The following is a 26,728-nucleotide window of genomic DNA, read 5'->3' on the forward strand; positions in this document are numbered from 1 at the left end:
GACAAACCCTGCCTCAGCCGCCACAACAGATGGAGCTGTGTTCACCTCTGGAAAAGTCAGTCAAGTTCAGTCCAGCACCAGAGGCAGGGCTGAGTCAGCCTTCAGGAACTAGGAAGTGTTTTCATCCCCCTGATCCAACGCTAAATACGGCAGTGGACAGAAGCAGAAATGTCAGCATCGGCTTCACAGTCAGGTAATCGAAATAATCTTTGAATGTCGTGTTTCAAAAACCGGATCAGTGCAGGGGGAAAAGTCAGTAAAGGTGTGGCTTTCCGTTGCATGTTTTTGATATCTGTGCGGTTGTTGAGAGGAGACAGCAGCTGCAACGGGCGCTGCCACTTCTCAGAAATGTTAGAGCGGTTCTGTTCAGCCTGTATGGGCTGATGACAAGATAACAAGAAGCAAGCGTGACTATTATCAGCAGAAACAGCACGCAAATGACCAGGCGGACTATTACTTTAACATGTATGCAAATGGAGGGTAAAGAATTACTGAAATATTGTCATGAATTTGAAAAACTTGTGTCACACACAGTCTTACATATTTAGAGCAGTACACCGTGAAAACGATCTTTTCTTTTTTGTGTTTTTACACTGCTGTTTTTCTCGGCTCTTTCCCTCCTACCAAGCAGAGCTGAGGCTAGTGGTGCTGGGCCGGCCCGGGGCAGGAAAGAGATCAGCAGTCAGCACCATCCTGGGCCTGGAAGACTCTGAGCAGGGCACAAATGCGGCTGCCACCCAGGAGTGCAGTAAACACCGAGGAGAGGTTGCAGGCAGAAAGGTGGGAGTGAAATCAAGGTTTTAGAGTATCGACAGTAAGACTAGTAGGTGATTTGTTATTTTTTAACAGGGGGGTGCACCCACCTGTGGTTGCTTTTTAGTATTTTTGCATCATATCCAGTTGCAATCAAGATGACTGAATTAAAAAGTTAGAATCCTTAAAACTTCAGTTGTGTGGTAACACTGAGAAGAGAAACACACTTTTCTGTCAGCCACACAAAAGAAGAGCTTGATAAAGCATTGTTTTTCTCTTTAGAATTTGTTGTAGCTATACTTAGGCTTTTGTCTTACACATTTCATTCATTCATGTAAATGCATGCCTTGTCCAGACCATTGGAATCCAGCATGGGAATGGCGGACCCCGCCACTGACAACATAGAGATGTAACTAATGAGTGTGCCTAAAGAAGAATAAATGCCAGCGATAGACTGTATTGAAAATTGGATATGGATATGTTATATTGAAAATCTTAAGGAATATAACTTCGGTCAAGAAGGGCACAAATTACAACACATAAATGAGAGACAAATTAAACCGCTAGGAGCTAATTGATTTTGACATCCTACTTCTTTTGACGTCCTACGTTCTGCTTGGTTACAGTAACGTAATCAGTTTGTATCCCTAATGTGCTTCAAAAGAAAAAAAACAGAGCAAACACAATTCAACACTGATTTTATGCTGCCTCCATCTCTCTGTAGGTGGTGGTAGTCTCCAGTCCAGCCTGGTTCGGCTCAGGCTGCAACCCAGAGGAAAGGAGAAAACACATCTCCTCCTTTATCACCTTATCCAGCCCAGGGCCACATGCCTTCCTGCTGTGTGTCCCTGTGAACCAGCCAGCTGATGAGGAGGCCAAGTCGTTGGATGTCCTGATGAAGCTGTTTGGTCCCTCTGCAGTCAGCAGTAATACCATCATACTCTTCACCCACATGGAGGAGCTGGAGGAGGACGAGAAGCTGGATGAATACCTGGTCACATGGCGTAAAGACCTCCAGGAACTGGTGGAAAGATGTGGTGAGCGCTACCACACCTTGGAAACCTGCAGTGGAGAACCAGGGGAGAGGAAAGCTGTCGAGGAGCTTCTGGAGAAGGTTGAGCAGATAGTGAGGGAGAGTGAGTCACAACACTTGAGCTGCCCTCTGTACCAAGAGGTTGAGGAAAGAGTGAGAGAGAGGCAGGTAGAGATTGTGAGACAGAGAAAAGCAGAGGAGTTAAAAAATGACCAGGAGTCTCCCACAGACTCAGAACCAGAGGAAAATGTTACAGAAGAAGAAATGGAGGCAGTCCGTGAAGAGGCAGAGAGGAGCATAGGTGACCTGAACGTGGATATCGATAGTATTTTCCCTCCTTCCACTGTCTCACCTTCCTCTCCTGTTCCATTCTTTCTCTTGGGCCTGTGGGAGAAGCTGACAAGCTGGGTGAGTTGGTTGCCTAATCTGGTGAGAAGGGAGGCCCTGTTTGGAGCTCTGGTCGGCCTGTTTGTGGGAGGGCCGGTTGGGGGTATGTTGGGGGCTACTGTGGGATCAGTGGCTACTGAGGTGGGGAGAAGAAAGACACAGCAAAATAAATGAGAGATAAGCACATAATACTGTATTATACATTAAGTTGCACCTTAAAGTCATTTCACTGTGTTCAGCAAACCAGTGTATCACTGTGCTATGGCCTTACCATCTACCACTTGTCAATATAGTATTTATGCTTTACCACTAAACTCCAGTACTTATTTTCTATTTAAGAATGGTTACCACTCTCTGTATTATTTGATGGCTTTATTAATGGTTAAGGAATCTTGCCTCATAGATCAGTAATAACCCCTCAACGAGAACAATGTCTGGGTTGCCAGGTTTGTAAAAAATCCTCTTGGCTGGTGTATATCCTCCTCTAGTCTGACAGTAAGTCAGCTGTCTTTTCAGTCAGCTTAGTAATTCATCTTGATGATTCAACTCAAGAAGTTCTAAATGTAAATGATTAAAAGAGTTCTCTTCCACTACATTAAAATTTGGCAAAGCAAATGTTGTTAAACCTGCAATAACTGATTTTTTTGGCCACTCGGGGGCAGCAGAGGGGGAAACGAGCTGTAAACACAACACTGACATATTGCCTTTTCAGTTTATATAATATTATATATTAATTCTTATATTAAAGTCCAATATCCACTCTCTGTTAGCTCTGTCTTCAGCAGCTCCTGTAAGTTTATACTATAGCTATATTGCCAACACTAACATTAACAGCTCCTTGCCTAAGACAAGAGGTTAGAATTCACCCTCTGGGCAACACAGTTTCTGAGGGCAGACTGGACACTACATTGACTCACTAATACAAAGTGGCATTATAAGACCAGATGGGACAAAGCTATCTTGTTAGCATGCTAACTTCAGTAGAAGTATAACATTGATGTTGCTTTCCCACACTGGAGACAGCTTGTGGCGAGTAAAGGAATGAAGTTTGATGCTGAACGTTCCTTCTAGGCTGTTAATGCTAACATTGGCCATGCAACAATAGCAAAAACATACATATAGCACCTTTAATGCTCCACTATGTTCATTAGCTAGTGACTAATTTTGTTTATCTTCTGTTTGGTGCAGGGCATATAGGGTACAGTGGATATTAGAGATTTTCCCCTGAAAACAGCTGCCTTCTGTGGTATAAAACAATTCTGAGAGAGTGAAGTAGAACATTAATTTGCAGTGCAAAAAGGACGCAATGAGTTTAAAGAAGTTAAAGCTCTGTAGAGCTGAGGTAAAATGCAGCATCAGGTAATAATTATCTGTGGGTTTGTCACTACAACCAACACCTTTCAAATTACATGTGGTCATTTGGTCCATTGTTTGTACAAAACACTAACAGAGAATTAAAACATAGTGTCATACGGTTGGAAGATATCCAACAACCAAATAGATTCTTGACTACCTGGCATCCAAGCTGTCCTCATGAGAGGCTAATTAGTGATCCATAAAGAACTTCATTCATTAACCATTAAAGTGTTGAGTTACAACTGTCAAACACTTTTTAGCCTTTTGGGGAAGGTGTACCAAAGATGATTATAACACTTAGAGACTCTTAAGAGGCAATACCAGGACACATCCACATGGTGGAGACATTGACCTTAGTATTGGAAAAATTTAAACGTTTGAAGGTGAACTGAGCGATACTTATTTCCTGCTTACCAAGCAAATAAAAACTGCTGTTTTAAGAATATTTCACTGTTATTTTCTTGACATCTTTGAATCTGAAACTATTCACTTACGAACATGATCATGTTATGGACAATTTTATCCAATTTGTAGATGTCCAGCAAATAAGAAAGGCAAACTTTAAGCATGAGGGCATGTATTTTCTAAGATTTATTGTTATGTATTCATCATATTGCTGGACAATGAACTGAGAAGCTATAGATAGCTGTGGTGCAAGGAACAAAAGCACAGGATTCATGCTGCATAAACTCAGCTGAGCATAAAGGAGCCGTCTCTCCCAGACTCTCTCCTCCTTACACAATGGCAGGTTATGGCTTTGACATTGATGTAATTGATACTCTGCTAAAACCGTCACTCATAACCCATCCTTACATCTCTCTCCCTCACTCGTTCGCTCTCCCTCTGTCTCTAAACTGCCAGCGGCTCTGCCTCAGGAACAGCTAGGCGTTTCCGAATGTGGGTGGTCCGGCCGGGGTGGGAGAGAGAGTGCGGGAGAGAGCGAGAGAGAGAGAGAGAGAATTAACCCAGCTCTCATGTTTCCCAAAAAGAGAGGGGAGGGAGGGGAAGACGCGAGAAAGAGAGAGTGGGGAGAGAGTGAGCGAGAGGCAGCGAATGCAAGGGAGAGAGAGCGAGAGTCAAAGGCAGAGAACAAGCTTTGGGACTACATCTGTCTTCCAGATGTGGCCTCCACAGTTGTCTGAAACAGGAAAAAAGAAGGGTTTAAAAGTAAAGGAAAATTGGTGCTAAACAGTTTTTTATTGTTAGGGATTACGCATACAGTATAGACTACAGTATACAACACCAGCTTAAGAATCCACCAGCCAGGTTATGCTGCCTTTTTTCTCTTTATGAGACTGCAATGAAATAGCACACCAGACCTCTTGAAGTTAATGTATATGAAAGAACACCTGTCCAAATATTATTCAGTCTTAGTGGATACACATCATGGATAAGACAGAGAGAGCAATGGTAGAGTTGGCATTATGAAGAAAAATTAATGAGAATTTTTTTGGGAGGAAATTTATTTCTCGAGGAAGACAAAACACAAAAGTATCACAGATCAAAAGTAGCACAAATCAAGGCCAGAGTGTCTGCGGCCAATATCAGTTCTGGAAGATGAGACCTCACCAGGACAGAGAGAGGGGGAAAAAAAGGGGATGCAGAGTTGATTTGTGCCTGTATGTATAAGCAAAGCCAAAATCTGAACAAACATGTGAGGGAATCACCAGTGAGCCATCATTAACACACAGGCTGTAACTTCTGCTCCTCTCCCTCGGAGCAAAAATGTTGTTGTAAGGGCCTTGTGGTCCCTCGCCGGATTGGAGGGGGCAGTCCGCTGTGAGACGTGGACACCGCAATATTTTTTTGTTATCATCGCGCCCTATGGGCTGGAAAAGACAGCAAACCAAAGGAAAATAAACAAGATGACACACTTTTTCCTTAACAACACAAGGCTGTTCTCTCGCTGCTGGTTTTCACCAGACATCACACTTTATCATTAAACGATCAAAATTCTTTGCCTTAAGAGTGATAATGATAGCATTAGTTTGAAACATATTTTTAACTGACCTGAATATTTTCATTCAGTATTGCAACATTCGAACATTTAAACTGGCTGTGTACTTCTTATTAGTTTGACTAATCTGAACATCATAATAACGCACTTGAAAATGCTGGACAGTCCTGGGATGAACTCACTATGAATTAAATAAAATTAAGAAAACCCCAAAATGATTACAGCCAATTACAGAGTTTAAAGTCAGTTTATGATCAAATCAACATGTAATTTTAAAATAATACATTAATTAGAAATGTCACAAAAATATGGTCCTCGTTACTTTTCAGTTTTGAATTGTCTAACAAAAATGACCAAAAACACTTATTGGAGGAAACATTTTATCTTGAAATAAATAAATATATATTGCCAAAAGACACCAGAAATATAGCAATAACATAATAATATAATGTGTGTAATATATTGTGTAAAGTCACAGATAAAATAATAGAAAGTGAAAGAATGAGATCCACACAAGAGAAACGGTTTAAAATAACACACATGTGCCGTAGATCAAATGCATAAAATTCAAACTAGCAATTCCAGCGGATTTTTCTTAACAATGTGACCTCAGGCAGCAAACTTTCTATCTGATCCCAGGGCTGTCTGTGTGTGCCAGCAGGGCTGAGACAGCGGTGTCCAAAGGCCGGCTCTCTCTCCTCCTCTCTCTGGGTGTGCTCGCTGTGAGCCCTCTCATCTTTTTCCCATTAGTGCTGTTTTCATGTTCCTTCCTAGCGTGAGTGTGTGTGGCTGCAATTGTTTATGAAGCAATGCTTGCCCCATCCAACTGTGTGTTTGTGTATGTCTGTATGTATGTGTGTGTGTGTGTGTGTGTGTGTGTGTCCAACATGGATTTATGCAACAAATTCAACTGAATTTCATAAAAAAGACAAAAAGCAAAATATCATAGAATCTTAATTGTACCGATTTCTCAAATATTTAATATGCACAAAATGTAATTTTAAAAGTGGCCAAGTGTACTGTATATTCTTTGTATTATTGTTAACACTTGGAAAGCCTGCACATGAGCTGCACAATTTACAGCAGGGCTTCCCAACCTTTTTTTGCCTCTTTTTTTTTTTCAAACATAGCCCCACATCCCCAAACTCAAGTATCCATTTATCAACAGCACTATCATGTTTCAAATGTGTTTGACTTGATTTTAAATTGGATCATTCAGTGTCATTTAACACTACATAAAAGTTGATATTGTTACAGACATTTCTCATACACTTGAACTGCCAGTGTTTAGGTTAGTCAGGTCCAGTTTGCATTAATTCTGCTAGTGGCTGGAGCTATAGACTATAAGTCATCTATCCATGTATTACCTTTACTATTTCCACTGTTTCCTCCTACTTTTAGCTTCTATTTCAACTGCTTATCCATTACATTTATCTAGTCCAGTATTTATCCAACACTTTTAGCTAACTACTTGAACTTATCCTGGCAACTGATGAAGTGCTGGGAATCACTAATATCACCACATAACACCCAGAAATTAACAAGGTCAAAAATATTCCTAGTAATTTTCTTCTAGAATGTGTTTTTTTTCCCCTAAATTTGTCTGTGTGTTATCGACCTTGTCATGGATGAAATGAAAAATTAAAATGCTGAAGCACTGCAGCTGACAAAAAGCAGCTTGCATCCATCTGACCAGAACATGTCTCCACCACGTATAACAAGGTGTGAGGACTGACAGGGGGAAAAAATACAACAGGAAAGAAGCCCCCAGACAACATGAATATAAAATCACACACAGCTGCTGAGGTTATGGCTCTGGTGGACACACACTGAACCAGCCGCACATGTACCAGCAGCTGAACCCGCTTTTGGGGTTAGGAGAGGCACGACTCGAGTGGAGGTGCGCAAGGAGAACCAGCCAGCATGACAGTCGCCCTCCGTCCCTGTTGTGCCGGGGCCGACCTGACCCGAGCCCCATCCAGATGTGGCGGAGGAAGTCCTCTCATGGACTGGGACTGGAGGGAAGAAGAAGAAGGGGGGAGAGGGAGAAGGAGGAGGTGGAGGAGGAGAAGAGCGAGACTTGGATGATGTTGTGTGGTCTGGTTCAGGTTTGCACGCCCTGCCGTCATCTGTCTGTTTAAAGGGAATTCTAAATATGGTCACCACATTTGTGTCATTTATTTTCACTCTTACAACCTTAACATACGTTCTGTCACTTGGATACCAAAAAGGCATTTGGGCTTAACTAATACCCCATGGACATGACAGAATCAGATGACATTAAATGAGTTCCAGTTTGACTCAGTTCCTTTGCCAAGGGCCAGATAAACAGCGAGTAGGAGGGTAAGGTCGTGGGCTCGTGCGTGTCGTACAGGCGAGTGGATTAGCCTACTGTGGGATGACTGGAGGGGTGTGGATGGACGAGGATGGCAGTTCATTTAGGAAGGGGAAGAGGTGAGCTATTATAAGGCTTTAAGTAGGCTGCAGGAGGCCAAATCTACAGGAGGATGGGGAGTTTTTGTAATTGTGGCGAGATAACGCAGCATGAAAGAAAGGGGAAAAAGCTGGAGTTCTGTTAGTGTGACAGCTCTGAGGAGTTAGCGGTCTTGCACCACACCTCCTGCAACAGATGGGCTTTGAGGAGTCTAAGGAGGAGTGGGGGGTGGGGGGCTTCAGTCAGAACAGAAGACAACTCACTACTTGTGGAGCTGTGGTGCGAGTGTTGGATGGCCCCTGAGCTCACCATAATTGATGAATAGTGTGGTCCACATTAAGTGACATGCGCCGTTGGCTGTAAGTGGGTGCGATGATTGGAGGCCTTTTGAAGCTCGGGCCGTGGGCTGTGTTTGAACCGTCAACAGAGACCCCTCTTCTCTGTAAAGGACACCAGCCTGCGGTTTGGTCGCAGCTTCAGCACAGGCCAAGCTCAGCACACACACACACACACACACGCATACACACATACGTTACCCTTCAGTAGTATTATAGGGTTTTGGGGGAAGTGATTGTATTATTCCTGCTGCAACACTGACTTAATTCAAGGCAGATCTGACCCGAGCTCGTTCTTCTCCACTTCTGCTCTATTGGATCAAGTCTTAATCCTGCCCTCACCACATGAATGGGAGACACAAAGAGGAGCTGCACTCACTCCTGCCACATACATCAAATGTCACTCAGGTCCATATGCTGTCATGCAGCTTATGATGGGTATCACCGTGTCATATGAAAGCTGAAGGAGCTTAATGGAGGCCTAGAAAGACCAGAGCTAGAGACAGACGTGCAGGAAGATTGGAGCCACATCTCGCGCCGATACAGTATGCGCAATCAACCTGGAATTGATCTTCTGTTGCCCTGTTGTTTTCACAGATCCAAAAGCCCCTTGCACCCTCCGCCAGGAAAGCCAGAGGATCTGACCCATGACACCACTTCAGAGTCGTGACGTGCAAAAAGAGTCTCTAAATAGGAGTGTCTTAGGAGACAATTTACAGTAAGCTATGACTAACAAACCCAAAGCACCTCAAAACAACACTGGGAAGCTTCCAACTTCCATCACAGGCAACATGAGCTCCTGCGCTCAGCCAAACACATAATGACTCCTGCTCGAGAGCCCGTTATTGTCATATCTTTTCAAAGGATGCGAAACCCAAAACACACACTCCGCTCACACACGACCTTGAGCTAACAAGGGATGCAGGCAAAGCTTTCAGGGCTTTTCCAGCAGGCTGTGTGCGCCAGACAAGCAGATAGTGGGGCAGAGGCACTTGCGGTGGGCTTGACGTTTAGTGTGTGTCACGGTCCAGCTCCCACGCAGTGGAAACACAGAGGCCCTGGGGCGGCGGGTGCTACTGAGGCCCCCTGATCCACAGTGACGCCCCAGGAGTAGACATGCCCTTCAATCTCCATCTGAAATGAGAGACAGGCCGTCGGTGCTCGAGAATGGGCCTCTGATTTGTTCTGTGGTCCCTTTGAAACCATGCATCCTGCAGAAGAGGGGAGAGAGGAAAACATCAAGTAAACATGACAGGAGGCAGGATGGAGGAGAAATAAGATTAAGATGTGCAGCTGCAGTGGCTTTACTTTGGCCCAGAGAGGGCAGTGGAATCAATGTGGAAATGATAAGGTAGTGTCAAAAAGTGTTTTTTCTTTTCTTTTCTTTTTTAAATCAATCAACTCTGGTGCTATCTCATCATTTTTAAATCTCAGATAATATTATCTGTCAAAGAAAAAGAAATATGGTAAGTATGTTAAAATCAAGGACCTCAATGTCAAAAAATAAATCACTCATGTTTCTGAGCAGTATTTTGGAGCAGATTTGCTGTCAGATGAACAGTGATCAAAAGAATATGTTGAGTCCTTCTCATAACATACTCTTACACAAATGTGTTTTAGTTTGTGCATGGTTTGTGCACAGGCGTGGGCCAGGGAGAGACGGAGTGTGTGAGAGACAAATCGTGAGAGAAACAGACAGATTGTGGTGGCTTTGATGTGCGCTCTGAGCTCGGTCCTCAGAATAGATACTAGGTGGAAAAAAAGGAATATCATAGGACAAACGTCTCTCTGCAAACCACTACAGTGGAAGAGTGTGTAGGACTTTGTGTGCATGTTTGGTGCTATAATTCGCAAATGGCTTGCACACACTCATTCATGTGTGCAGACTATCGAGATGTCAATCACAAGGAGTGATGAAGTAGAAAGAAGTTTTTTCTCTCAAATATCCTCAAGCAGGGCAGACAACTGACACGCCTTTAAAGGGAAACAAAACAGCCCCTACCACATCTAAATCTTGTTGTATTCTCCTCTCCTCAGAAGAAAGTTGTGTGATCAGGACTCTGCCACCAATATGCTCCCCATATGTCCAAGTCCAGTCTTTTGTTTTCAAGGAATTTGGCTTTTGGGCATATATCTATTTATTGGTTCTTTGCTCTATGTATCATGCTTATTAAGGGAATGCTGTCTGCATGAATGCTGACAGCCCGTCACTTAGCACTGACTTGATGGCTTGCTTTATCAATAACACACACAGCAGTATTAGAAAAAACAGGTCCTAACTCAGTGGTTTCCAACTTTTTTTTTCTGAAGTAACCCCACAGCCCTGTCAGATGAACTCAAATACCTCTTCATCAACACCAGCAGCCATGTAATATTTTAAACTGGATGTTATTTAACGATAATAATTATATAATTGTATAAAATAGTCATTATTAAAAAGTGGATACTGTAACAATATTTTTTTGTCATTCAAATGTCAGTGTCTAAGTTGTTTTGTCAGTTTACATACTACTACTTGAAGTGGCAGAAGCTGGAAATTTTGGACATTCATCCATGTCTTTTACCTAGCTATTCCAATTGTTTATTCATTATTTTTTTAGCTAATGTCAACTGTTTAAGTCATGCACTCACTGGCTAACTATTTTAATCATTAAGCGGTTACTTTTAGCTAACTGTTTGAGCCATTAATCTAGTACTTTGAGCTATTTTGACTAATTATTCATTTTTAGCTAACAATTTTAACAGTTAATCCATTACTTTATTTTATGATTTATATTTATGATTTTTACTTTTATTTAAATATTTCAACTGCTAACTAGTTTTTTGCTAACTATTTTAACCGCTGATCCATTACTAGCTAACAGCTAAGACATTACTTTTAGCTAACTATTTTAATCATAAATCCATTACTTCTAGCTAACTATTTAAACCATTAAGCCATTATTTCTAGCTAGCATTTATCCAGTGCTTTTATCTATTTTAACTATTTATCTATTTTTACAAACTATTTTAATTAATCCACGACTTTTCGCTAATTGTTTGCTTGCTAACTAGTTTTCACATACTCTCAAATGCATCATCTAGTATTCAGGTGCTTCAGCTGACTTACTATTTATATATATGTACTATTAGTATTACTCTTTTTTTTTTTTTTTTTACACGTAATTTCAGATAAATTGAGCTACTTCACAATTTTTCCATGTAGCCTACTCCCTGGCAATTGAAGTCCCCTCTGTGGTACAAACACCCCAGGTTGGGAGTCATTGACCTAAATGGGCCATCACTCGTGGCTTAGCAGCGCAAACAGATCGTGCAGATATGAAGCACATCAAGCAACGTCAATGTTTTTTCAATCTAAATTCCAAGATTACTTCATTTTTTAGCACAGTGCCAGACCCCAGTCACAGCCAACATCTGAATACACCATCACTCACTGAAATATTACAGACATCAGAAACTCACAAGCAGCAGGGATTTGAAAAATGAATCCACGTATTCACACGGCTCGTCTAATAATTAACGGATGCTATGACTCAACATGGTCACAGCACGGTAATTATCTGAGGAGGCTGTCATATTTATTTAACTAGGAAGCTAAGACTGCTGAAGTCCAGCCATGTCGTATGTAAGATCGTGTCAGATTGAAACCATGACACATTAAGCTGATTTTTTCCCCCTCCTTCCTCTCTCTCTGTTGAGGCAGGGTGGTCCTCATGCTGGCTCTGGCCTTGTGTGTGTGTGTGTATGTGAGACTGTCACAACAACATGACCCCCAGAAAATCTCTAACACACACACTAATTCTGCACAGACACGCACATCTTGTATTTCCACACACACACACACACACACACACACCAAAACCTCTGTCCCGTCTGTAGGGACAGAAACAACAAGGCTGCCATTGACACTGACCCTAACCTCCATCCCATCTCTCCATCCCCCTGGCCCTCATCACCCTCCCACGTTGCCCAGGCCCGGCGCTGGCCACAGGGCTGAGAATGCGGTTCAGGTGCAGGACTCTGCTGTTTCCAATTAGCGGGGTATAAATTAGCATTGCTCTCTCCTGTCCTCTCTCCAAACATTGCTGTCTCTTCATCCTTGTCGACCCTCCACACTTCATTCTGCCTCTGACCTCCTGCCTGTATCACTCTGACACATAAATTCACCTCCTTTATGGCTGTTGTCGGCAACCTCTGCACGCCCCTAACTCATGCTCTGTGCTGTTAATGTGCAGTGCATTTGGTATAAAACCCTCCATTTTCAGTCAATGAGCATATAAATCCATTGCCATATATCTTGCTTTGAAAGGAATATAACTTCTGGTTTTACTGTACAGTCTGGTTACTGTAACTGAGATATTTCACAGAAGACAAGGACATAACCTGACACATGCTCTCCACATTGCAGCAAGGCATGTACTGATAAGGTTACACTGAGATTCAATTACTCTGTGAGAGGAAATGTAGCCTTATTCCTGGACTTATTACACGGGGTGTTTGCGAGCTTTTTCTTCCACAGGTCAGTCTGTTAAACTGAGTGTTATTTTTCCAGGGTGGAGAGATCAGCTGCAGTGTAGCCAAGTCAGACCTGAGGTCACCCTGGCACTGAGAGTTCACATCTGTTCAAATAAACCTCCACTGTGCCATCAGCAGTAAAAACACACACACACTCACATACATGCATGCATGCAGTGGTTGAATATTACTAAATATATTACTCAAGTACTAAAATTAATGGTTTAATACTTTATACTTGTACTCCACTACATTTCAGAAGTATTCTGCTACATTTATTTGACAGCTTTAGTTACTGGCTATGTGCCTATGTGGATGAGCTCATAAAATATGATAACAGATTAAACCAGTGATTCCCAACAACAGGCACAAAGAACTTCTGCAGCCTGGGGTGGAACGATTTTGAAAGAGTTAAACTACTTTGAAAAACAAACAAACAAACAAACCGAAAGAGGAGAAAGTACAATTAGGAAGGAATCCACATATTGGGTCAGATGTAATGTGACTGAGTCTGTGGAAGAAAAGTAGGTATAGAGAATGGTGAATATGTGTGTGTGTGTGTGTGTCTGTGTGTATCATTATTAGTAAAGCTAAAAGTAATGAACATATGGTTACAATGCTCATGTTTAAGTGGTGAAAATGTTAAAAGTAATTTATAAATGGTTGAAATAAAAGGCTAAATTGTCAAAAGATTTGACTAAAAGTTATAATGGATTAAAGGTTGAAAGATTTTCTGTCACTCTGAGTGTTAGAAATACAAATGCAAACTTGACAAAACCAACGTACACACTGACAGTATAACTGTATGAAGAAAATATTGTAAAGATATCCACTTTTATCTGATTACTAGTGTTGAATAACATCCAGTTAAACAGATCAAATGAAAACACTTGGAGGATGGTGTTAATGAAGGGGTGCTTGAGCTTTCAAACTTGAGTTTTAGAGCCACTGGATTAGATTACCCCACAGTATATAAAACAGTTCAAATTACCTCCACCTGGAACAACTCCAACAGTAAAATGCTACTGACACATTAATGCATTAGTGTTAATAATCCAACAATGTAACATAATATAATACATTACTTTTAGTTTTCATGAAGGAGTTGTAATGGATCAGGATACTTCCTGCTGCACTGTCTGAATGCATGTAGTAATGCTAACTCACTCTCACACTCAAAAACACACACTTTTTTACAAAAGCACTCACACCACTAAAAAAAAGAAAGAAAGAAAGAAAGAAAGAAAAAAAAAAGAAAGGTAAAGAAATAACAAGCAACAGCCGTGATAATATTTCATCATTCAGTTTTTTTCACATTCCTGACTTTGGCACCTGTCATGTGTGTGGTTTTTATTTTTTCTCTTTACAAGCTCAGGCTGCCATTACAGAGAACACAGCACACGGGAGGGAAGTTTACAGAGCGTGTCCTCCCCAGGCCGGGCAGTGTTCACAGGGATCAAATACTCCCAAGGTGTAGTGTGTGTGTGTATATAACTCTATATTCCTCTCCACCGCCGCTACCGCCACCAGAGCTGCGGCCGCAGCCTTTTTTTACAGAGCCCAGGACCTCAGTGTGCCCTCTGAGTTTTCTCTTTATGAGCTCTAGCTCATCCCTTGACTTGCAGAGAAAACAAGAGCAGAGTAGGCTTTTATAGGACTCCTGGGGAAAACACAAAGAAGGAGGCGGGAAAAAAAAAATAACAGAGCAAAGTTTTTAGCAGTCAGTTTAAGGCTTCTGCTCTCTGAAGGATGGCAGGAGAGAAGAGACTGATAGAAGAAGTTAAAGTGTTGGCTGAAGGATTAGACAGAATGTTGCCCCATTTACTGCAGCCTCTGACCTCCAGCTGCCTGGAAGATGTTAGAAAAATGTTCGAAAGAAGTGAAGCAGATGAAGAGATGAAGAGAAATAGAGAGCAGGCCCGAGGAGGGTGTGAACTTTCCCCCACCGACACGAGCTCACTTATGTGGGCTCCCTCCTCCACAGGAGTCCTGAAGATAAACACGGCTGTTCGTTTAACATCTCTCACCTCTCCTCCTGACCTCGATTCATCCCTCCTTTTTTCACCCTCACGTCCACCCTTCTCTCTCTCTCTCAAAACTTTCTCTCTTCCACTCCTCTTTGTTACTTCCTCTCTCTCCCTCTGTCCAGATGTTTGGCCCAGCAGCAGCAGCAGACGCAGTGAGAGAGAGGACCTGGGGCTACGCGGTGGGGATCTTCAGCGTGGACTGGAATGCTGACCCTCGATCCATCTCCATCAGGGGAGACACATTTGTTTGACTTGAGATGTGATTGTGTTTTCTCTTCCCCACACCTGCAGCTTCCTCTGAACCATGCTCCCCCCCTCCTCCACCTTCGCCTCCTCCTCCTCAGGACTCTCTGGACTCTCACTGATCAATTGCTTTAACTTGGAAAAACACTCGTCCAGCTGCTACTGCTTTTCCTCATGTTTTATATTTTCTGCTGGTGCTCCCTCAGGGCCGACCTGCAGAGGAAGAGCTGCAGTTGTGTCTCAGCAAACACAGTTTTGGGAAGTATTTTAAGCCAATGAAGTCATGAAATGAAGCAGGCGTGCTCAGTCCATTGACAGCTCCTGTCTCTTTCTGCTGTTTGTTGTCACTTCTGCTTTGATTGACTGCTGTGAAAGCAGGCCCTCTGGGGGAGTAGTGTCGTTATCAGAGGCAGCTCATGTGGGATCTGCATAAAATAATAAACCTCCTCTGTGTTATGATGGTGTTCTCTCCACCCGGAGCTGAGCAGGCATTGTGACTTTCAACAAACTGTGGTTTGGTGCAGATCAAACGTTCCTCTCGTTTTTGAATTTATCATGCAGCAAAGCCCGCCCTCATTAGTCAATGGCACTCAGCAAGTTGTAGCGTCTAATTCTGTGGGGCCGCCCAAACTTATCACCCTTCATTTCAACATGGTGGGCCGCCCTGACTCTGAATCCCTCTCAAGCTGTTCCAGACATCTGACAACAGCCACATTTATTTATTGACTTCATTTCGCTTACAGGGCAGCCTTTACAGCTCCCTTGAGTGATACAGAGTTAATGTAGAACTGTTCATTGCTCGCGAGTGTTTTTTCACTCCTCCTCCTCCTCTACCACCACCTCCTCTCCCTCCTTTTAAACTGTTCTTAAGTGTTTAAACACTCGGGTAATGACGTGCTGTTGTGGAAGCGAAAAACCATGTGGGATAAAAAAAGGAAAACATCCATGTGGGCTTTTCCCCCGAGGAGAGAGTGAACCACCAAGGATGGGATGAGAGTGAGGAAGGCCCTGTTAATCAAAATGAATGAGCACCTCTCAGGGCCCGTGTGTCGACGAGCCCTCAGAGGATCCCTCAGCCCCCTTTGCTCCGGGAACATGGAGCTCTGGGTGTAAAGAGAGATCCAGACGCTCTCCTAGCAGCGGCTGCCTCGGCTGCAGATATTCCATCAGTTATTTCCCGTTTGTGCGTTCCAGCATCATGTAGACAGCAGCTCAGAATAACTGAAACCATTATTACGTTTTCATTTTATACATTACATCATTTTAATTTCAGTCACTCTTTTGTGTTACTTTGTGAACTCAAGTACCTTCTCATCAACATCAGCTGTAATGTTCCAAGTTAAAATGTGTTCAAATGAACACATTTTAAACTGGATATTGTCATGAAAGTTATTTCACCCAATGGAAATGTCAAAGTTTAGGTCATTTTGCTGGTGGTGGTGTAGTTACTAATTTTTTTTTTTTTTTTTTTACTAATTTTTAACCATATACACTACTTTTATTTGTTTATTTTTTTAACCATCATCATACAGCCTATCTCTTTCAGTTGTCTATCCTTCTCTAGATACAGATTTTTTTTATTTGAATTTCTATTTTTTCAAATTGGTTGAGTTACTTCAGAGATATGATGGTAATTATCCCAGATAGGCTTTATAAATAAAATATACCATTGACTCAATCAACATATGGACAGAGATGACCACCAAACTCCTTTAGACACGATGGGTTCGGCTGTGCTGAAGAATTTATATACAACAAATCACTTTAATCAAGAAAAAATGGCAACAACAAGCCCTCTTAGCTTCAAAAGAGAAACAGGGCTTGTATCTAGATTTGTATTTTCAACATAGTACTCACAGAGTTTGATATTTTGGGAAAAACTCCTGTTCCATTTCTTGCCAAAGGTTCGTGTCTGTGCAATAAATTCGAAGCTACCAGTAGCAGCCTGCTAACTTTGCATCAAGACCGAAAACAAGTGCGAAACTGCTAGCCTGCCTTTGTCCAATGCTAACAAAATCCTTCTGCCAGCACATCTAAAGCACTAAATGATATAATTTAACTTTTGTTGAATCTGTCCAAGGTTAAAAACTAGTTCTGGCTAGCTGTTTCCAGTCGTCCCAGTCTTTATGACAATATTTAAGTTTGCTGTCTGCTGGTAGTAGTTTCAGTGGTGAGTTGTCTACAGTGTCCCTGTGCTACCAGATAACTTTGGAAAACAACAGAAACTAACATGACTTGAATGAGCCGAGGCTGCCAAATAGTAAAGGTGGACTGTGGTTTGTGAAGTGCTTCTTTGAGAGAAGACTGACAGCTATACAAAACTGTATCACCTGCATAACTCGTGTGTAAGTAGTTCCATATGCATTAGATAATTTATGTCAAGAGAAAACACAAGTGGACCAAGCACAGAACCTTGAGGCACTCCATTAGCCAGTTTGTACTTTGCCCATTAACTTTAACACACTGAGTCTTACCTGAGAGATAATTGTTAAACCAGCTGACTGCTTGTCATTAAATGGCCTTTAGGAATATCCAGCTGTTTTTTTCTTTTACAGATGGCTTTTTTTTTTTTTGCAACAGAGAGTCAGCTGGAGAGAGTTTTTATCTCAGAGAATTCAAGACAACAAGACAAACTAAACACAGATGAAATATGAGCTACAGTATTTTGGCCAAGATTATCTGATTAGAACACAAGTGTTTTCACAGGCTAAACAGAAATCACATTAACTCGGGATAGAAGAGGAGACATTATCGCCATCATTTCATTAAAAGAGCCATAATTATTGGTGGCTACGGCTTACATTACCCAACAGTTATTATTGCATTGCAATCTTCTGCCTTTTGAGGCTTATCATGTTTTGCTATTTTTCCTCTTCAACTGATTGAATTTAGGCCCTCTCTCTCTCCCTCTCCTCTCCCTACTGTTGCTCCTACTGCCTTTCACAGAACGCCTTCAACTCAGCAGCTTTTTCAAATTTGGGGCTTGCGACACTCAGCCAAAAGCCGCAAATTACCCCCCTCTAGCAGCAGCGAATTAGGAACAATTTTGTGTTAGCTATAAAAAAAGAGAGAGAGAGAGAGAAGTGAGGGGAAAATATAGCTTACACCAGGGACCACCAACAGAGGCAACATGGGATGAACGGCTCGTTGGCCGACAGTTTGGGTGGCAGGGCGGTGCTAGAAAGCAGCCTCAGTGTTCTTCAGAGCAATCAATCCTATCATATCACATCTACATAGTACAGCACAACATCCATTACCAAACACAAAGGCCTGAATTAGTGGATTTATGTTGCTGTTACAGGATGTTTGCAGGCCTATGAATTGGCTTTACAGTTCCCTGAGCACACAGAGACCTGCAGCAATGATAAAAAAAAAAAAAAAGCAGGCCTGTCCTCTGACACTGACAGCCTAACAGCACCCAGTCGTATTCACTCTGGTGACACTGAAGGGAAAAGAGAGCGATTTCTTTCGTATGAGGTGACAATTCACCGCCTGGAATTTTCATTCTCTGTCGAAGAGGGTGGGATTTTTTGATTTCCCCCCACTATGCGGTTGGTCCTTAACTCCAAGCATTAATGTAAAAAGGGGTCTTTTTCTTGTTTCTTACAAAGCGTGAGGTTTGGCATGCCCACTTAATCTGCCTCCATTGAGCCAATCCATGTTTTTCCCATTCTGGCACCCTTTTCTACTCCCTTTTAAAATCCATTTCCAAGTTGTAATATGCCACTGCAGACGTTATTGAGGGGAGAAAACCAAATGTAATGGGGGAGAGAGGTGGAGAGAGAAAGTGCAGACGGAGAGAGAGAGACGTCGAGAGTGAATGGAGCGAGATAGAGAGGGAGAGGTTTCCAGCTATTAACTGGCTGGTTTTCAAACATCCCCTGCTCCTCATGGCGATGCCTGGTGTGGAAGGCAGACCACTTTGTCTTCCTCAGAGATCAGTGGGAGCGGGCGAGCCGCAGCCAGGTTGGGGTTACTGACTCTCATTAGGCTGTACACCGACCGCCAGGTCTCGGACTCTACAACTGTAATAAGAGCCTGCACAGTTACAGCCTGACCCCTCTCTGACACATCTTGGCCCAGATGTTAATTATACTTCCTGCTCCCCTTTTGATTAAATGACAGAGAGTTTTAAGTCTTTGTTTGTGCGGCTAATGGCTCTCATTTAGTGCAATAAGTGGTTTAGGGGCTGCTGTGGGTGACATCACACTACCGCTGCCTTTCATCTCTGGCCTGATGGAGGGTGAGCACTTTTCTTGCTGTTTGGAGGCCTTCTACCTGCAGCGGATACCGCACACGCCGTCGACCGTGTGGACACGTGCTGGTACACAAAAACCTGGAGAAGGAATGCTGCAGCAATGCCAAGCATCACGGGCAGGGCGAGGGCATGAAGTCTCCAGCTGGGGAGCAGTAGGACACCAGGAAGACTGAAAATAGAGTGAAACAAGGGGGGGTCAAAACCGAGTGCCACTCCAGTCGCATACAGATTGGCTGCTTCACAGGTTTTTTGAGAAACACATGTGGTATAGAGGATAATCTATCTGCTATAAAGCGTTGAAAACAACTGTGGATTCTCCTATGATGCCTAATGGGGCAGTGCATTTCCTCCAGACCTTGGCTGGCAAAATGAGTCTGAGGGTAAGAATAGAATATCTAAGAGGTTTAACATAGCTTGGTTTATTTGGAAATTATTAAAACATAATGTTCAAGTTTAGCAAGTAACCTAAAGTATTTAAAGAAGTCACAGACATATTTTTGGTTCAGCGTCATTAGATCATTTACTTGCTTTCCAGTGTTTGCTTTCAGATGCTGGTGTTTGTTTTTTTCTTTCCACCTTTTCGTTCCTCCATCCTTGCCTCTTTTCATCTTGATTTTATTGTCCCCTCTACCCCCAGCTGCAAATCTCTCCTCTCTCTCTCTCTATTTTCTCCCACCCCACTCTGAGCGCGTGGCTGAGGTGTGAGATCATTCTCCTTCTGGGTGGCTTTCCTGCTATATGTCACTGTCATCTGTTGGCACTGAGGCTTGAGGGGGGGTCCCTTTTCCAAAAACACACCACACTCCGCTCTACCACCCTGAGCATAATAAATTCTTGGGCACGAGACTGGAGAGGGGTGCACCAACGGAGCAGCGTGTTTTACTGGGCTTGGCAGGGTAACACATAGGCCGGTGAGAGGGAAAGCAGGGGGGTGGGGGAGGTTAGGGGGTCGGGGGGTGCTGCAAAAGAAGGGTGGAAGATTTATAATTGAATAACTCCCTGAAGCAGGGCAGCGGGGATTGGCCCTGCCAGGAAAAGCAAACGCCAAGGAGCGAGTGAGGCCTGTGGAAGTCAGCCATTAAAGTGAGAGGAGAGAAAACCTCAGCTGTGATCCGCCTCAGCAGAAAGGTGCAAGATTTACTAATAATAACTGAAAAACCACAACACCTAAGCCTTTATATTCACCAAACTCTTGATTCTATAGCACCGCACTCTTGAAAGAAAGCAAACACAAATGAGTCTCTGGCGAGCAGCTGTTCAGTTTAAAAAAAAAAAAAAAAAGTCACTGGGTCAAAATGAACCAGCACCAGTGTTGTTTTTTTTGACCCTGTTATTTTTTGTATTACTTTTGGGTTTTCCCCCCATCTGAAATGTGATTATTCTGACCCAGTGTTAAACACAACAAACTCAGCTTTTACCTTACAACTGGCACACAATTTCCTGTCAGTTGGAAAAGCCTGTGCATGTGACATTCAAAACTGCAAAGGAAAAAAACATGTTATTAACAATCATATTCTGTAAGCTAAGGCAGATAATAACAGTTTGTAACTGTAGTGTATTTAGTAATGACAGTAATATAAAAGGTAATGTGAACACTGGTGCAATATTGATCCAAATTGGGTCAGTTTTGACCAGGTGATTTTTGGATGACTAAACACACTAAAAATACTGAGTTAAAAACCCGACCCAGTGCCCACAGGTGGAAAACCACCTAGGACAAAGGGTTATTTTGATCCAGTAGCCCAATAGAAATAAAAAGCAAACACTAACACTGATCAACCCACTGTCTTAGGTTTTTTCACCCATGGGTACAAAATATTACTTTGGGGCTCAATTTTTACTCAGTGAATTTTAATATATAAACTAAAAAAAAAAGTGGGTTAAAAAAGTGCCCATGAGTAGAAAACAAACCAGACACAGGCTTGTTTTGATCCAATAATTCAACAGTCATATAAAACACTGACACTTAGCATCTGTGCTATATTGCCCCAGATTGGGTAACTTTTTAACCCATGTGATTTGCAGGCTGCCTCTAAACTCATATTTAAAAAAACATCAGGCTATAAGACAGGAAAAATATTTGAGGGAAATTTATTTCAAATTATGCATTTCAGACTCCCTGGAACAACATACCCGCATTGTTTTTCCTGTCCTGACTGAACTTGCAGGGGTTATCCCAGAATGCACCGCTCTCCCTCCCTGGACTATGGGTCTCTGCTGTGGAAGCAGAAGGAGTGAAGGCAGCGAGGCGGGGTGCTCTACCAATGAGTTTATCTTGCCTGTTTGGCTTGGCGTTTGTCAGTGGAGAATGAAAGCATGGTGGAGCAGCACTGTTAGGCATGAATGGAGTTCTGACCAAATCGACTCACTTTTCCCAGAGAAACGACCTCAAACATCAGAGGGGGAGACGTGAGTTATGATAACTCAGAACTGATAATCCACGTGGAACTGAGCAGAAACACTGCGGCAGTGTAACATGGCATGCAACACTGACAGGTTGTCACATAAATGTACATTCATCACGTCCACTTATGTGATGAATCATCTTAATATGACACTGAGTAAAGTTCTCTGGTGACATATTCAATTTGAAACACAATGCCTTCGTTTCAAAGTCTGAGTGACTTTGCAGATTACATTAAATTTGAAAGTGTGAGACGTCTCACAAATTAAAGAGGCTATAAAGCGAAAAAAGTAGCGTTAAAAACAGGAAAATCTCGCTGCTAATCATTAAAAAGAGGCTTTTCCTCGTAATACAAGTGAAGATTTAATAAACCATGTCACACTCAATGACGCACAAAGGAAAAAGGAAAGTAAAAAGACTTAAAGGAGTGTACTGGCAACTTTCACCTCCTTCAGGATGGAAAACTGATGTGCAGTCACAGTCGCACACACATACACACACACACACACACACACACACTCACATACATAAGCCTGGAGTATCTGACTTGCTTATTTTATCAGGTGCACCGGGTTCCCCCCCCCCCCACAAAAAAAAGAACCTTCTGACTTCTCCCCCTGTCTGCCTGCCAATCAGTCACTGCAACAGTGTTTGTCTGCTTCAGTTTTGGCCTCCCACTGGCAGAGCAAGCTCTTTGTAATGAAAAAGATTTCCTTAGTCATACCTGATCATGATGTTCAACCAGTTAAACTGCACCAAAGTCAAACATCCTGTGTGTGTAATTGTGCAGAAGGTGCATCATTACTTACGGAAGACATGCACGCACATACATGACTTAAGTTATTCAAATCTTTCATGACTCTCTATACAGCAACGGTATACGGCGGCTCTATACAGTGACTTCATGTTCAGTTTTGATTAAAGGACTACGAGCAAAGCACTGAAACTCAAAAGAAAAAAAAATGTATGTTCAACTGTATATTTGCCCTTTTCAATCAGATAAGTTCTAATAGCAGAAATACTGTGGTGTATGATATGAATCTCATGTTGGATCAGTTTAACCACAGCTCGTGCCGCACTGTTTAAGATTAGCAGTACAAATATTAGACATTTGGTTACGGCAAAAAAAGAGAAAACCTCAAAACAGATTGAATTAAATCTAAGCATCAAAAATTGGGCAACTCTGTAAAATTTCCTGAATGGAGCAAAGAAAAAAAACAGAAGAAGAGGCTCAGTGAGAAAGAGTGCTCTTCTTTCTCTCAGGAGTGGGCAACTTAACAGCTCACCATCAGGTAACAATCTTTTTATTTGGTTCAGTCCCTCTCTGGGTGCCAAAGTCTGCAAAGGGACTGAGTGTGCGGTGCGATCCATCAGCCCTGTCCAAGAGCTTCAGCATGGTAATCCATCTAAACCAGACTCAGAATAGAATTAAATAAATACTTCCATGCTCTGAAACATAGAATTATTTTACTACTGTCATTCTCACTGTAAAGCAGCGCTGCCTTCACTTAAGTGAAAAAGAAAGGAAAAATAAATCAGATAATGTGAATTACTTGTATGGAGAAATGGGTGGAAAGTTTTAGGAAAGATTTACTAATCACACTCAATTTACTAATGCATCCTGCATGTCTCCTAATCACACTGTGTCTGCACGAGCAAAAAGATTAACTTATTAGTTCTAGGTTTAGTTTATAGATTATGGTGTTGATTTAATCATGTTGAGGTTGATTCAGCCAAAGCAGCAGCTTTTGCATTAATACAGCACCTGTAAACAGAAGAAACAAGAAAATCTAACCTCTCAGACTAAAATGTGACCTCCACTCATGTTGGCAATTTCTGAACAGGAAACATATTTTTTATGATTGTGATACTCAACCGTTGGATTATTTTTGAAAAAAGAATAAATTGAAATTCTAACTGTTGCCTAATCTAACCTAACCACACAAGACAAAAGTTGTTTTTTTTTAGGTTATTATATATTATTTAAATTGGGAAGTTATCTCTTTAGAATTCATGGCTCAAATAGGACTTTTAGGACAAACGCCCATAAAATAAAACGACAAAAACATAATTAGGAAAAACAGTGTATCAACATATTTTGGACTTAACTTCCTTTACAACAACAACAATAATAAATATGAATAATAAGTGATGCACCCAGATGGCTCGTTTGTGAGGTAAAGGAACTGAACTTATCTGACATGGAAATGTGTTGTACAGATTTTCTCGCGGGAACAGGCAGACAAGATGCGTGTGTGTGTGTGTGTGTGTGTGTGTGTGGCCCTACAAAATAAGGCAATTATAGACATATATATATTTTCAGTGTTATAGCCACAAACAACACACACACACACACACACAGAGAGAGAGAGAGAAAGAGATAGACACACACAGTTTGATAAGTGTGTGAGCTTTAGAGCTGAACGACCTCTTTGGTTCTTCTGGTCTAAACTTAATCAGCTGCTGACAGGTTGCGATCATGGAAACTGTTGTTATCCCTGTTTGATTATTGGTGCAGACATTAACACAAGTGTTAATCCTGGCTCGTCCACACTGACTTTGACCTTGACGCACCGGGACTCATCCAACTTTTTGCATCATTAAAAAAACACATTCAATATTTTACAAGCCACTGTTTAACATTTTTCTTTTAGTGTTACAATATATAAATGATATCCTAATGATCTATAATTACGCAAATAACAGACTATGATAAAAAAAAAAAATCCGACAACCATGTATTTTTCACTGTGTGTAATATTATTTAGATTTTCGGCAGAGCTGAGGCACATCTTTACACTGATACACACTATTAGGCCTGCAGCTTATTTAATGGCAGATTTCTAATTCATTTTCTTTGGCTGTTTCAATGCAGCACTTGTTAACACTTGGATTAAAAAAAATATATGTTTTTATAATATTACGAGTGAAAGCCTGATGTTAAATCAGCGCAGAAATAATCAAAACCCAGAAAGGGAATTTTAAAGCAAGACAACACGAGACATATAAAAACAGAGAGTAGCTTTAAACCTAAACTACTATCTATTTTTAAAAATAAAAACCATGACATTACCACAGGGGTCTGTACAAAATACAACTGAACGCAAAGTTTAAATATTCACTTTTATTTCTTTCCAGAAAAAAAGGATAGGAAACTCGTCATTTAAATATTTAAACAAAAGATGATAATTCAAGATTTTTTTTTTTTTAAAAAGGCGCCTGCTAAAAGATTTTTTGCCATAAAGGGAAAGAAGGAGAAGAGTCTCTAACATATCTACAACATTCTTTAAAACAGATCTATCCAATTTCCATCCGTGGAGAAATTGTGAGCTTCTGCTTTTATATTGTCTCTGTTACCTGAGAAAACACGAGTTCAGAGTCCGCTTTAACGTGATTACTCATTGTTAGCAGTGTTGATGTGTTTGGCCAGGTCAACGGTGCCACGCTGAGTCTGTAGTTTTTGATACTCCTGGTGTAAACTGAGGAAGTGCGGAGCTGCCGCCGGGTGGAAGAGCGCGGGGGAGGCGTAGGCGGCGCTGGAGGTCAGGGGAGAGGAGTAAGCGGTGCACTGGGCCGGGGAGAAGCCGTCGATGCCGGGCTGCGACTGGAGGAAAGCTTTGGCCGTGAGGGCGCTGCGGGAGAAGAAGCTGGACAGGGCCGGCAGGATGCTGCTGACAGGTGGGATGGTGGCGGGGCCGCACGGCGAAGGCGCGTGGTGATGGAGGTAGGGGTAGAGCTCCAGGCTGGGCAGCTGCAGAGCCGCCGCGCCGAGCCCGTACGCGCCGTGCGGGAAGCCGTGCAGCCCGCTGGGCTCCAGGTGCTGCTCCTTGAGCGGGTCGAAGCGAAAATGCTGCCGCTTGAAGCGCTTCCTCCGCCGCAGAAAACTCCCGTTCTCAAACATGTCCGAGGAGTTGGGATCCAGGGTCCAGTAGTTGCCCTTCCCAGGGTTTCCGGGTTCTCTGGGCATCTTTACAAAGCAGTCATTAAGCGACAGATTGTGTCTGATAGAGTTCTGCCACGCGGGGAATTTCTCCCGGTAATAAACGAAGCGATGGCTGATAAAGTCACAGATCTCGCTGAGGGTGAGCCGTTTCTTTGGACTCTGCAGTATGGCCATCGTTATCAGAGCGATGTATGAGTATGGAGGCTTCACCGACGCTGGACCTTTGGTTTTAGCAGGGGGGGCACACGCCGGTGCTGGGCTATAGGTGTCCCGGTCTTTAGTCTGGCCGCTGGAAGTTTCCGTGCCGCGGTCCTGCTCGCTCCGCGACTCATCCAAAGGTAAAAGCTGCTCCTCTCCGCTATCTTTGAGTCCTTCCCCTACAACGTCGATAACAATATCCTCCATGATTTCCAAACCCAATGTCATAGTAGACGTCTGCAGGCAAAGCCAACACCACCTGCCAACAGGTGGGAGAGTGACAGCTCTTCTCTCAAAAGCGACGACCAGACTTTTACGCACGACTCATCTCCATTCACAAAAAAAAAGGTAAAAATCCGAGCGCAGTCCTCCTCTTACTTCTCAGCAAACACACTCTCCGAACCGCAAAGCATCAGCGCCGATATCCTTTATTTCGGTGCCTTAAAGCGGAAAAAGAGCGGCCAGCGAGCGACTGCGCGTAAAAGCGTAAAAAAAAGTGTGCGCGTCCTCCGAGATGTCCAGCATCATCTGTAATCTCCGTTGCTTTCCTGTGGGTCGGGTGGATGTGATGTCACGCTGAGGCACGAGGAAAAGGATCCTGACCAATGGAAACGACGCAAAGGGTACCACGAAGGCCTATACCAGCCTCCCAGTGCACTCTCATCATCAGCACATCAGCGCTAAGTGGACGCGGACATTAGACATTCATTCACTAAAAACATCCTCATGAATAAAAAAACAAAGGAAGACTTTTTTTTTCCTTTGGAGGGGGAGCAAACATTCTTCCCCATTAAGTTAATGTCAGAGTCGCGTTAAGTTTGAACGAATAAAATAAATAAGCAAGAGGACGGTTTAATAAAGTTGGAATATACGTCAAAATAGCGT

At 42.5% G+C, this 26,728-nt stretch overlaps 2 protein-coding genes across 3 annotated transcripts; one reads left to right on the plus strand and one right to left on the minus strand.

Annotated features, from left to right (window-relative positions):
• The first annotated feature begins 32 nt into the window (after positions 1 to 32).
• si:dkeyp-69e1.8 (uncharacterized protein LOC100001340 homolog) lies at positions 33 to 3,974 on the plus strand. Of its 2 annotated transcripts, none has more exons than XM_018698706.2 (3): positions 33 to 193; positions 629 to 780; positions 1,478 to 3,974. In XM_018698706.2, the coding sequence occupies exons 1-3, from the start codon at positions 169 to 171 to the stop codon at positions 2,345 to 2,347; spliced, it is 1,047 nt and encodes a 348-aa protein (XP_018554222.1). In that variant the 5' UTR covers positions 33 to 168; the 3' UTR covers positions 2,348 to 3,974. The 2 variants fall into 2 exon arrangements, with proteins under 2 accessions (XP_018554222.1, XP_018554223.1); XM_018698707.2 differs by having other exon boundaries at positions 37 to 193; positions 632 to 780.
• Positions 3,975 to 24,811: 20,837 nt separating this feature from the next.
• foxd7 (forkhead box D7) lies at positions 24,812 to 26,395 on the minus strand. Its single transcript, XM_018698555.2, has one exon. The coding sequence runs from the start codon at positions 26,069 to 26,071 to the stop codon at positions 25,097 to 25,099; it is 975 nt and encodes a 324-aa protein (XP_018554071.1). The 5' UTR covers positions 26,072 to 26,395; the 3' UTR covers positions 24,812 to 25,096.
• Between the last annotated feature and the right edge of the window lie 333 nt (positions 26,396 to 26,728).

The sequence above is a fragment of the Lates calcarifer genome, linkage group LG11, assembly GCF_001640805.2.
Source record: "Lates calcarifer isolate ASB-BC8 linkage group LG11, TLL_Latcal_v3, whole genome shotgun sequence".
Lineage (NCBI taxonomy): Eukaryota > Metazoa > Chordata > Actinopteri > Centropomidae > Lates > Lates calcarifer.

Coding starts and splice junctions, on each gene's coding strand:
- si:dkeyp-69e1.8 (XM_018698706.2), top strand. CDS start 169: ATGTCAGCATCGGCTTCACAGTCAG. Junction 194..628: donor AGCATCGGCTTCACAGTCAG/GTAATCGAAATA, acceptor CCTCCTACCAAG/CAGAGCTGAGGCTAGTGGTG. Junction 781..1,477: donor GAGAGGTTGCAGGCAGAAAG/GTGGGAGTGAAA, acceptor ATCTCTCTGTAG/GTGGTGGTAGTCTCCAGTCC.
- foxd7 (XM_018698555.2), bottom strand. CDS start 26,071: ATGACATTGGGTTTGGAAATCATGGAGGATATTGTTATCGACGTTGTA.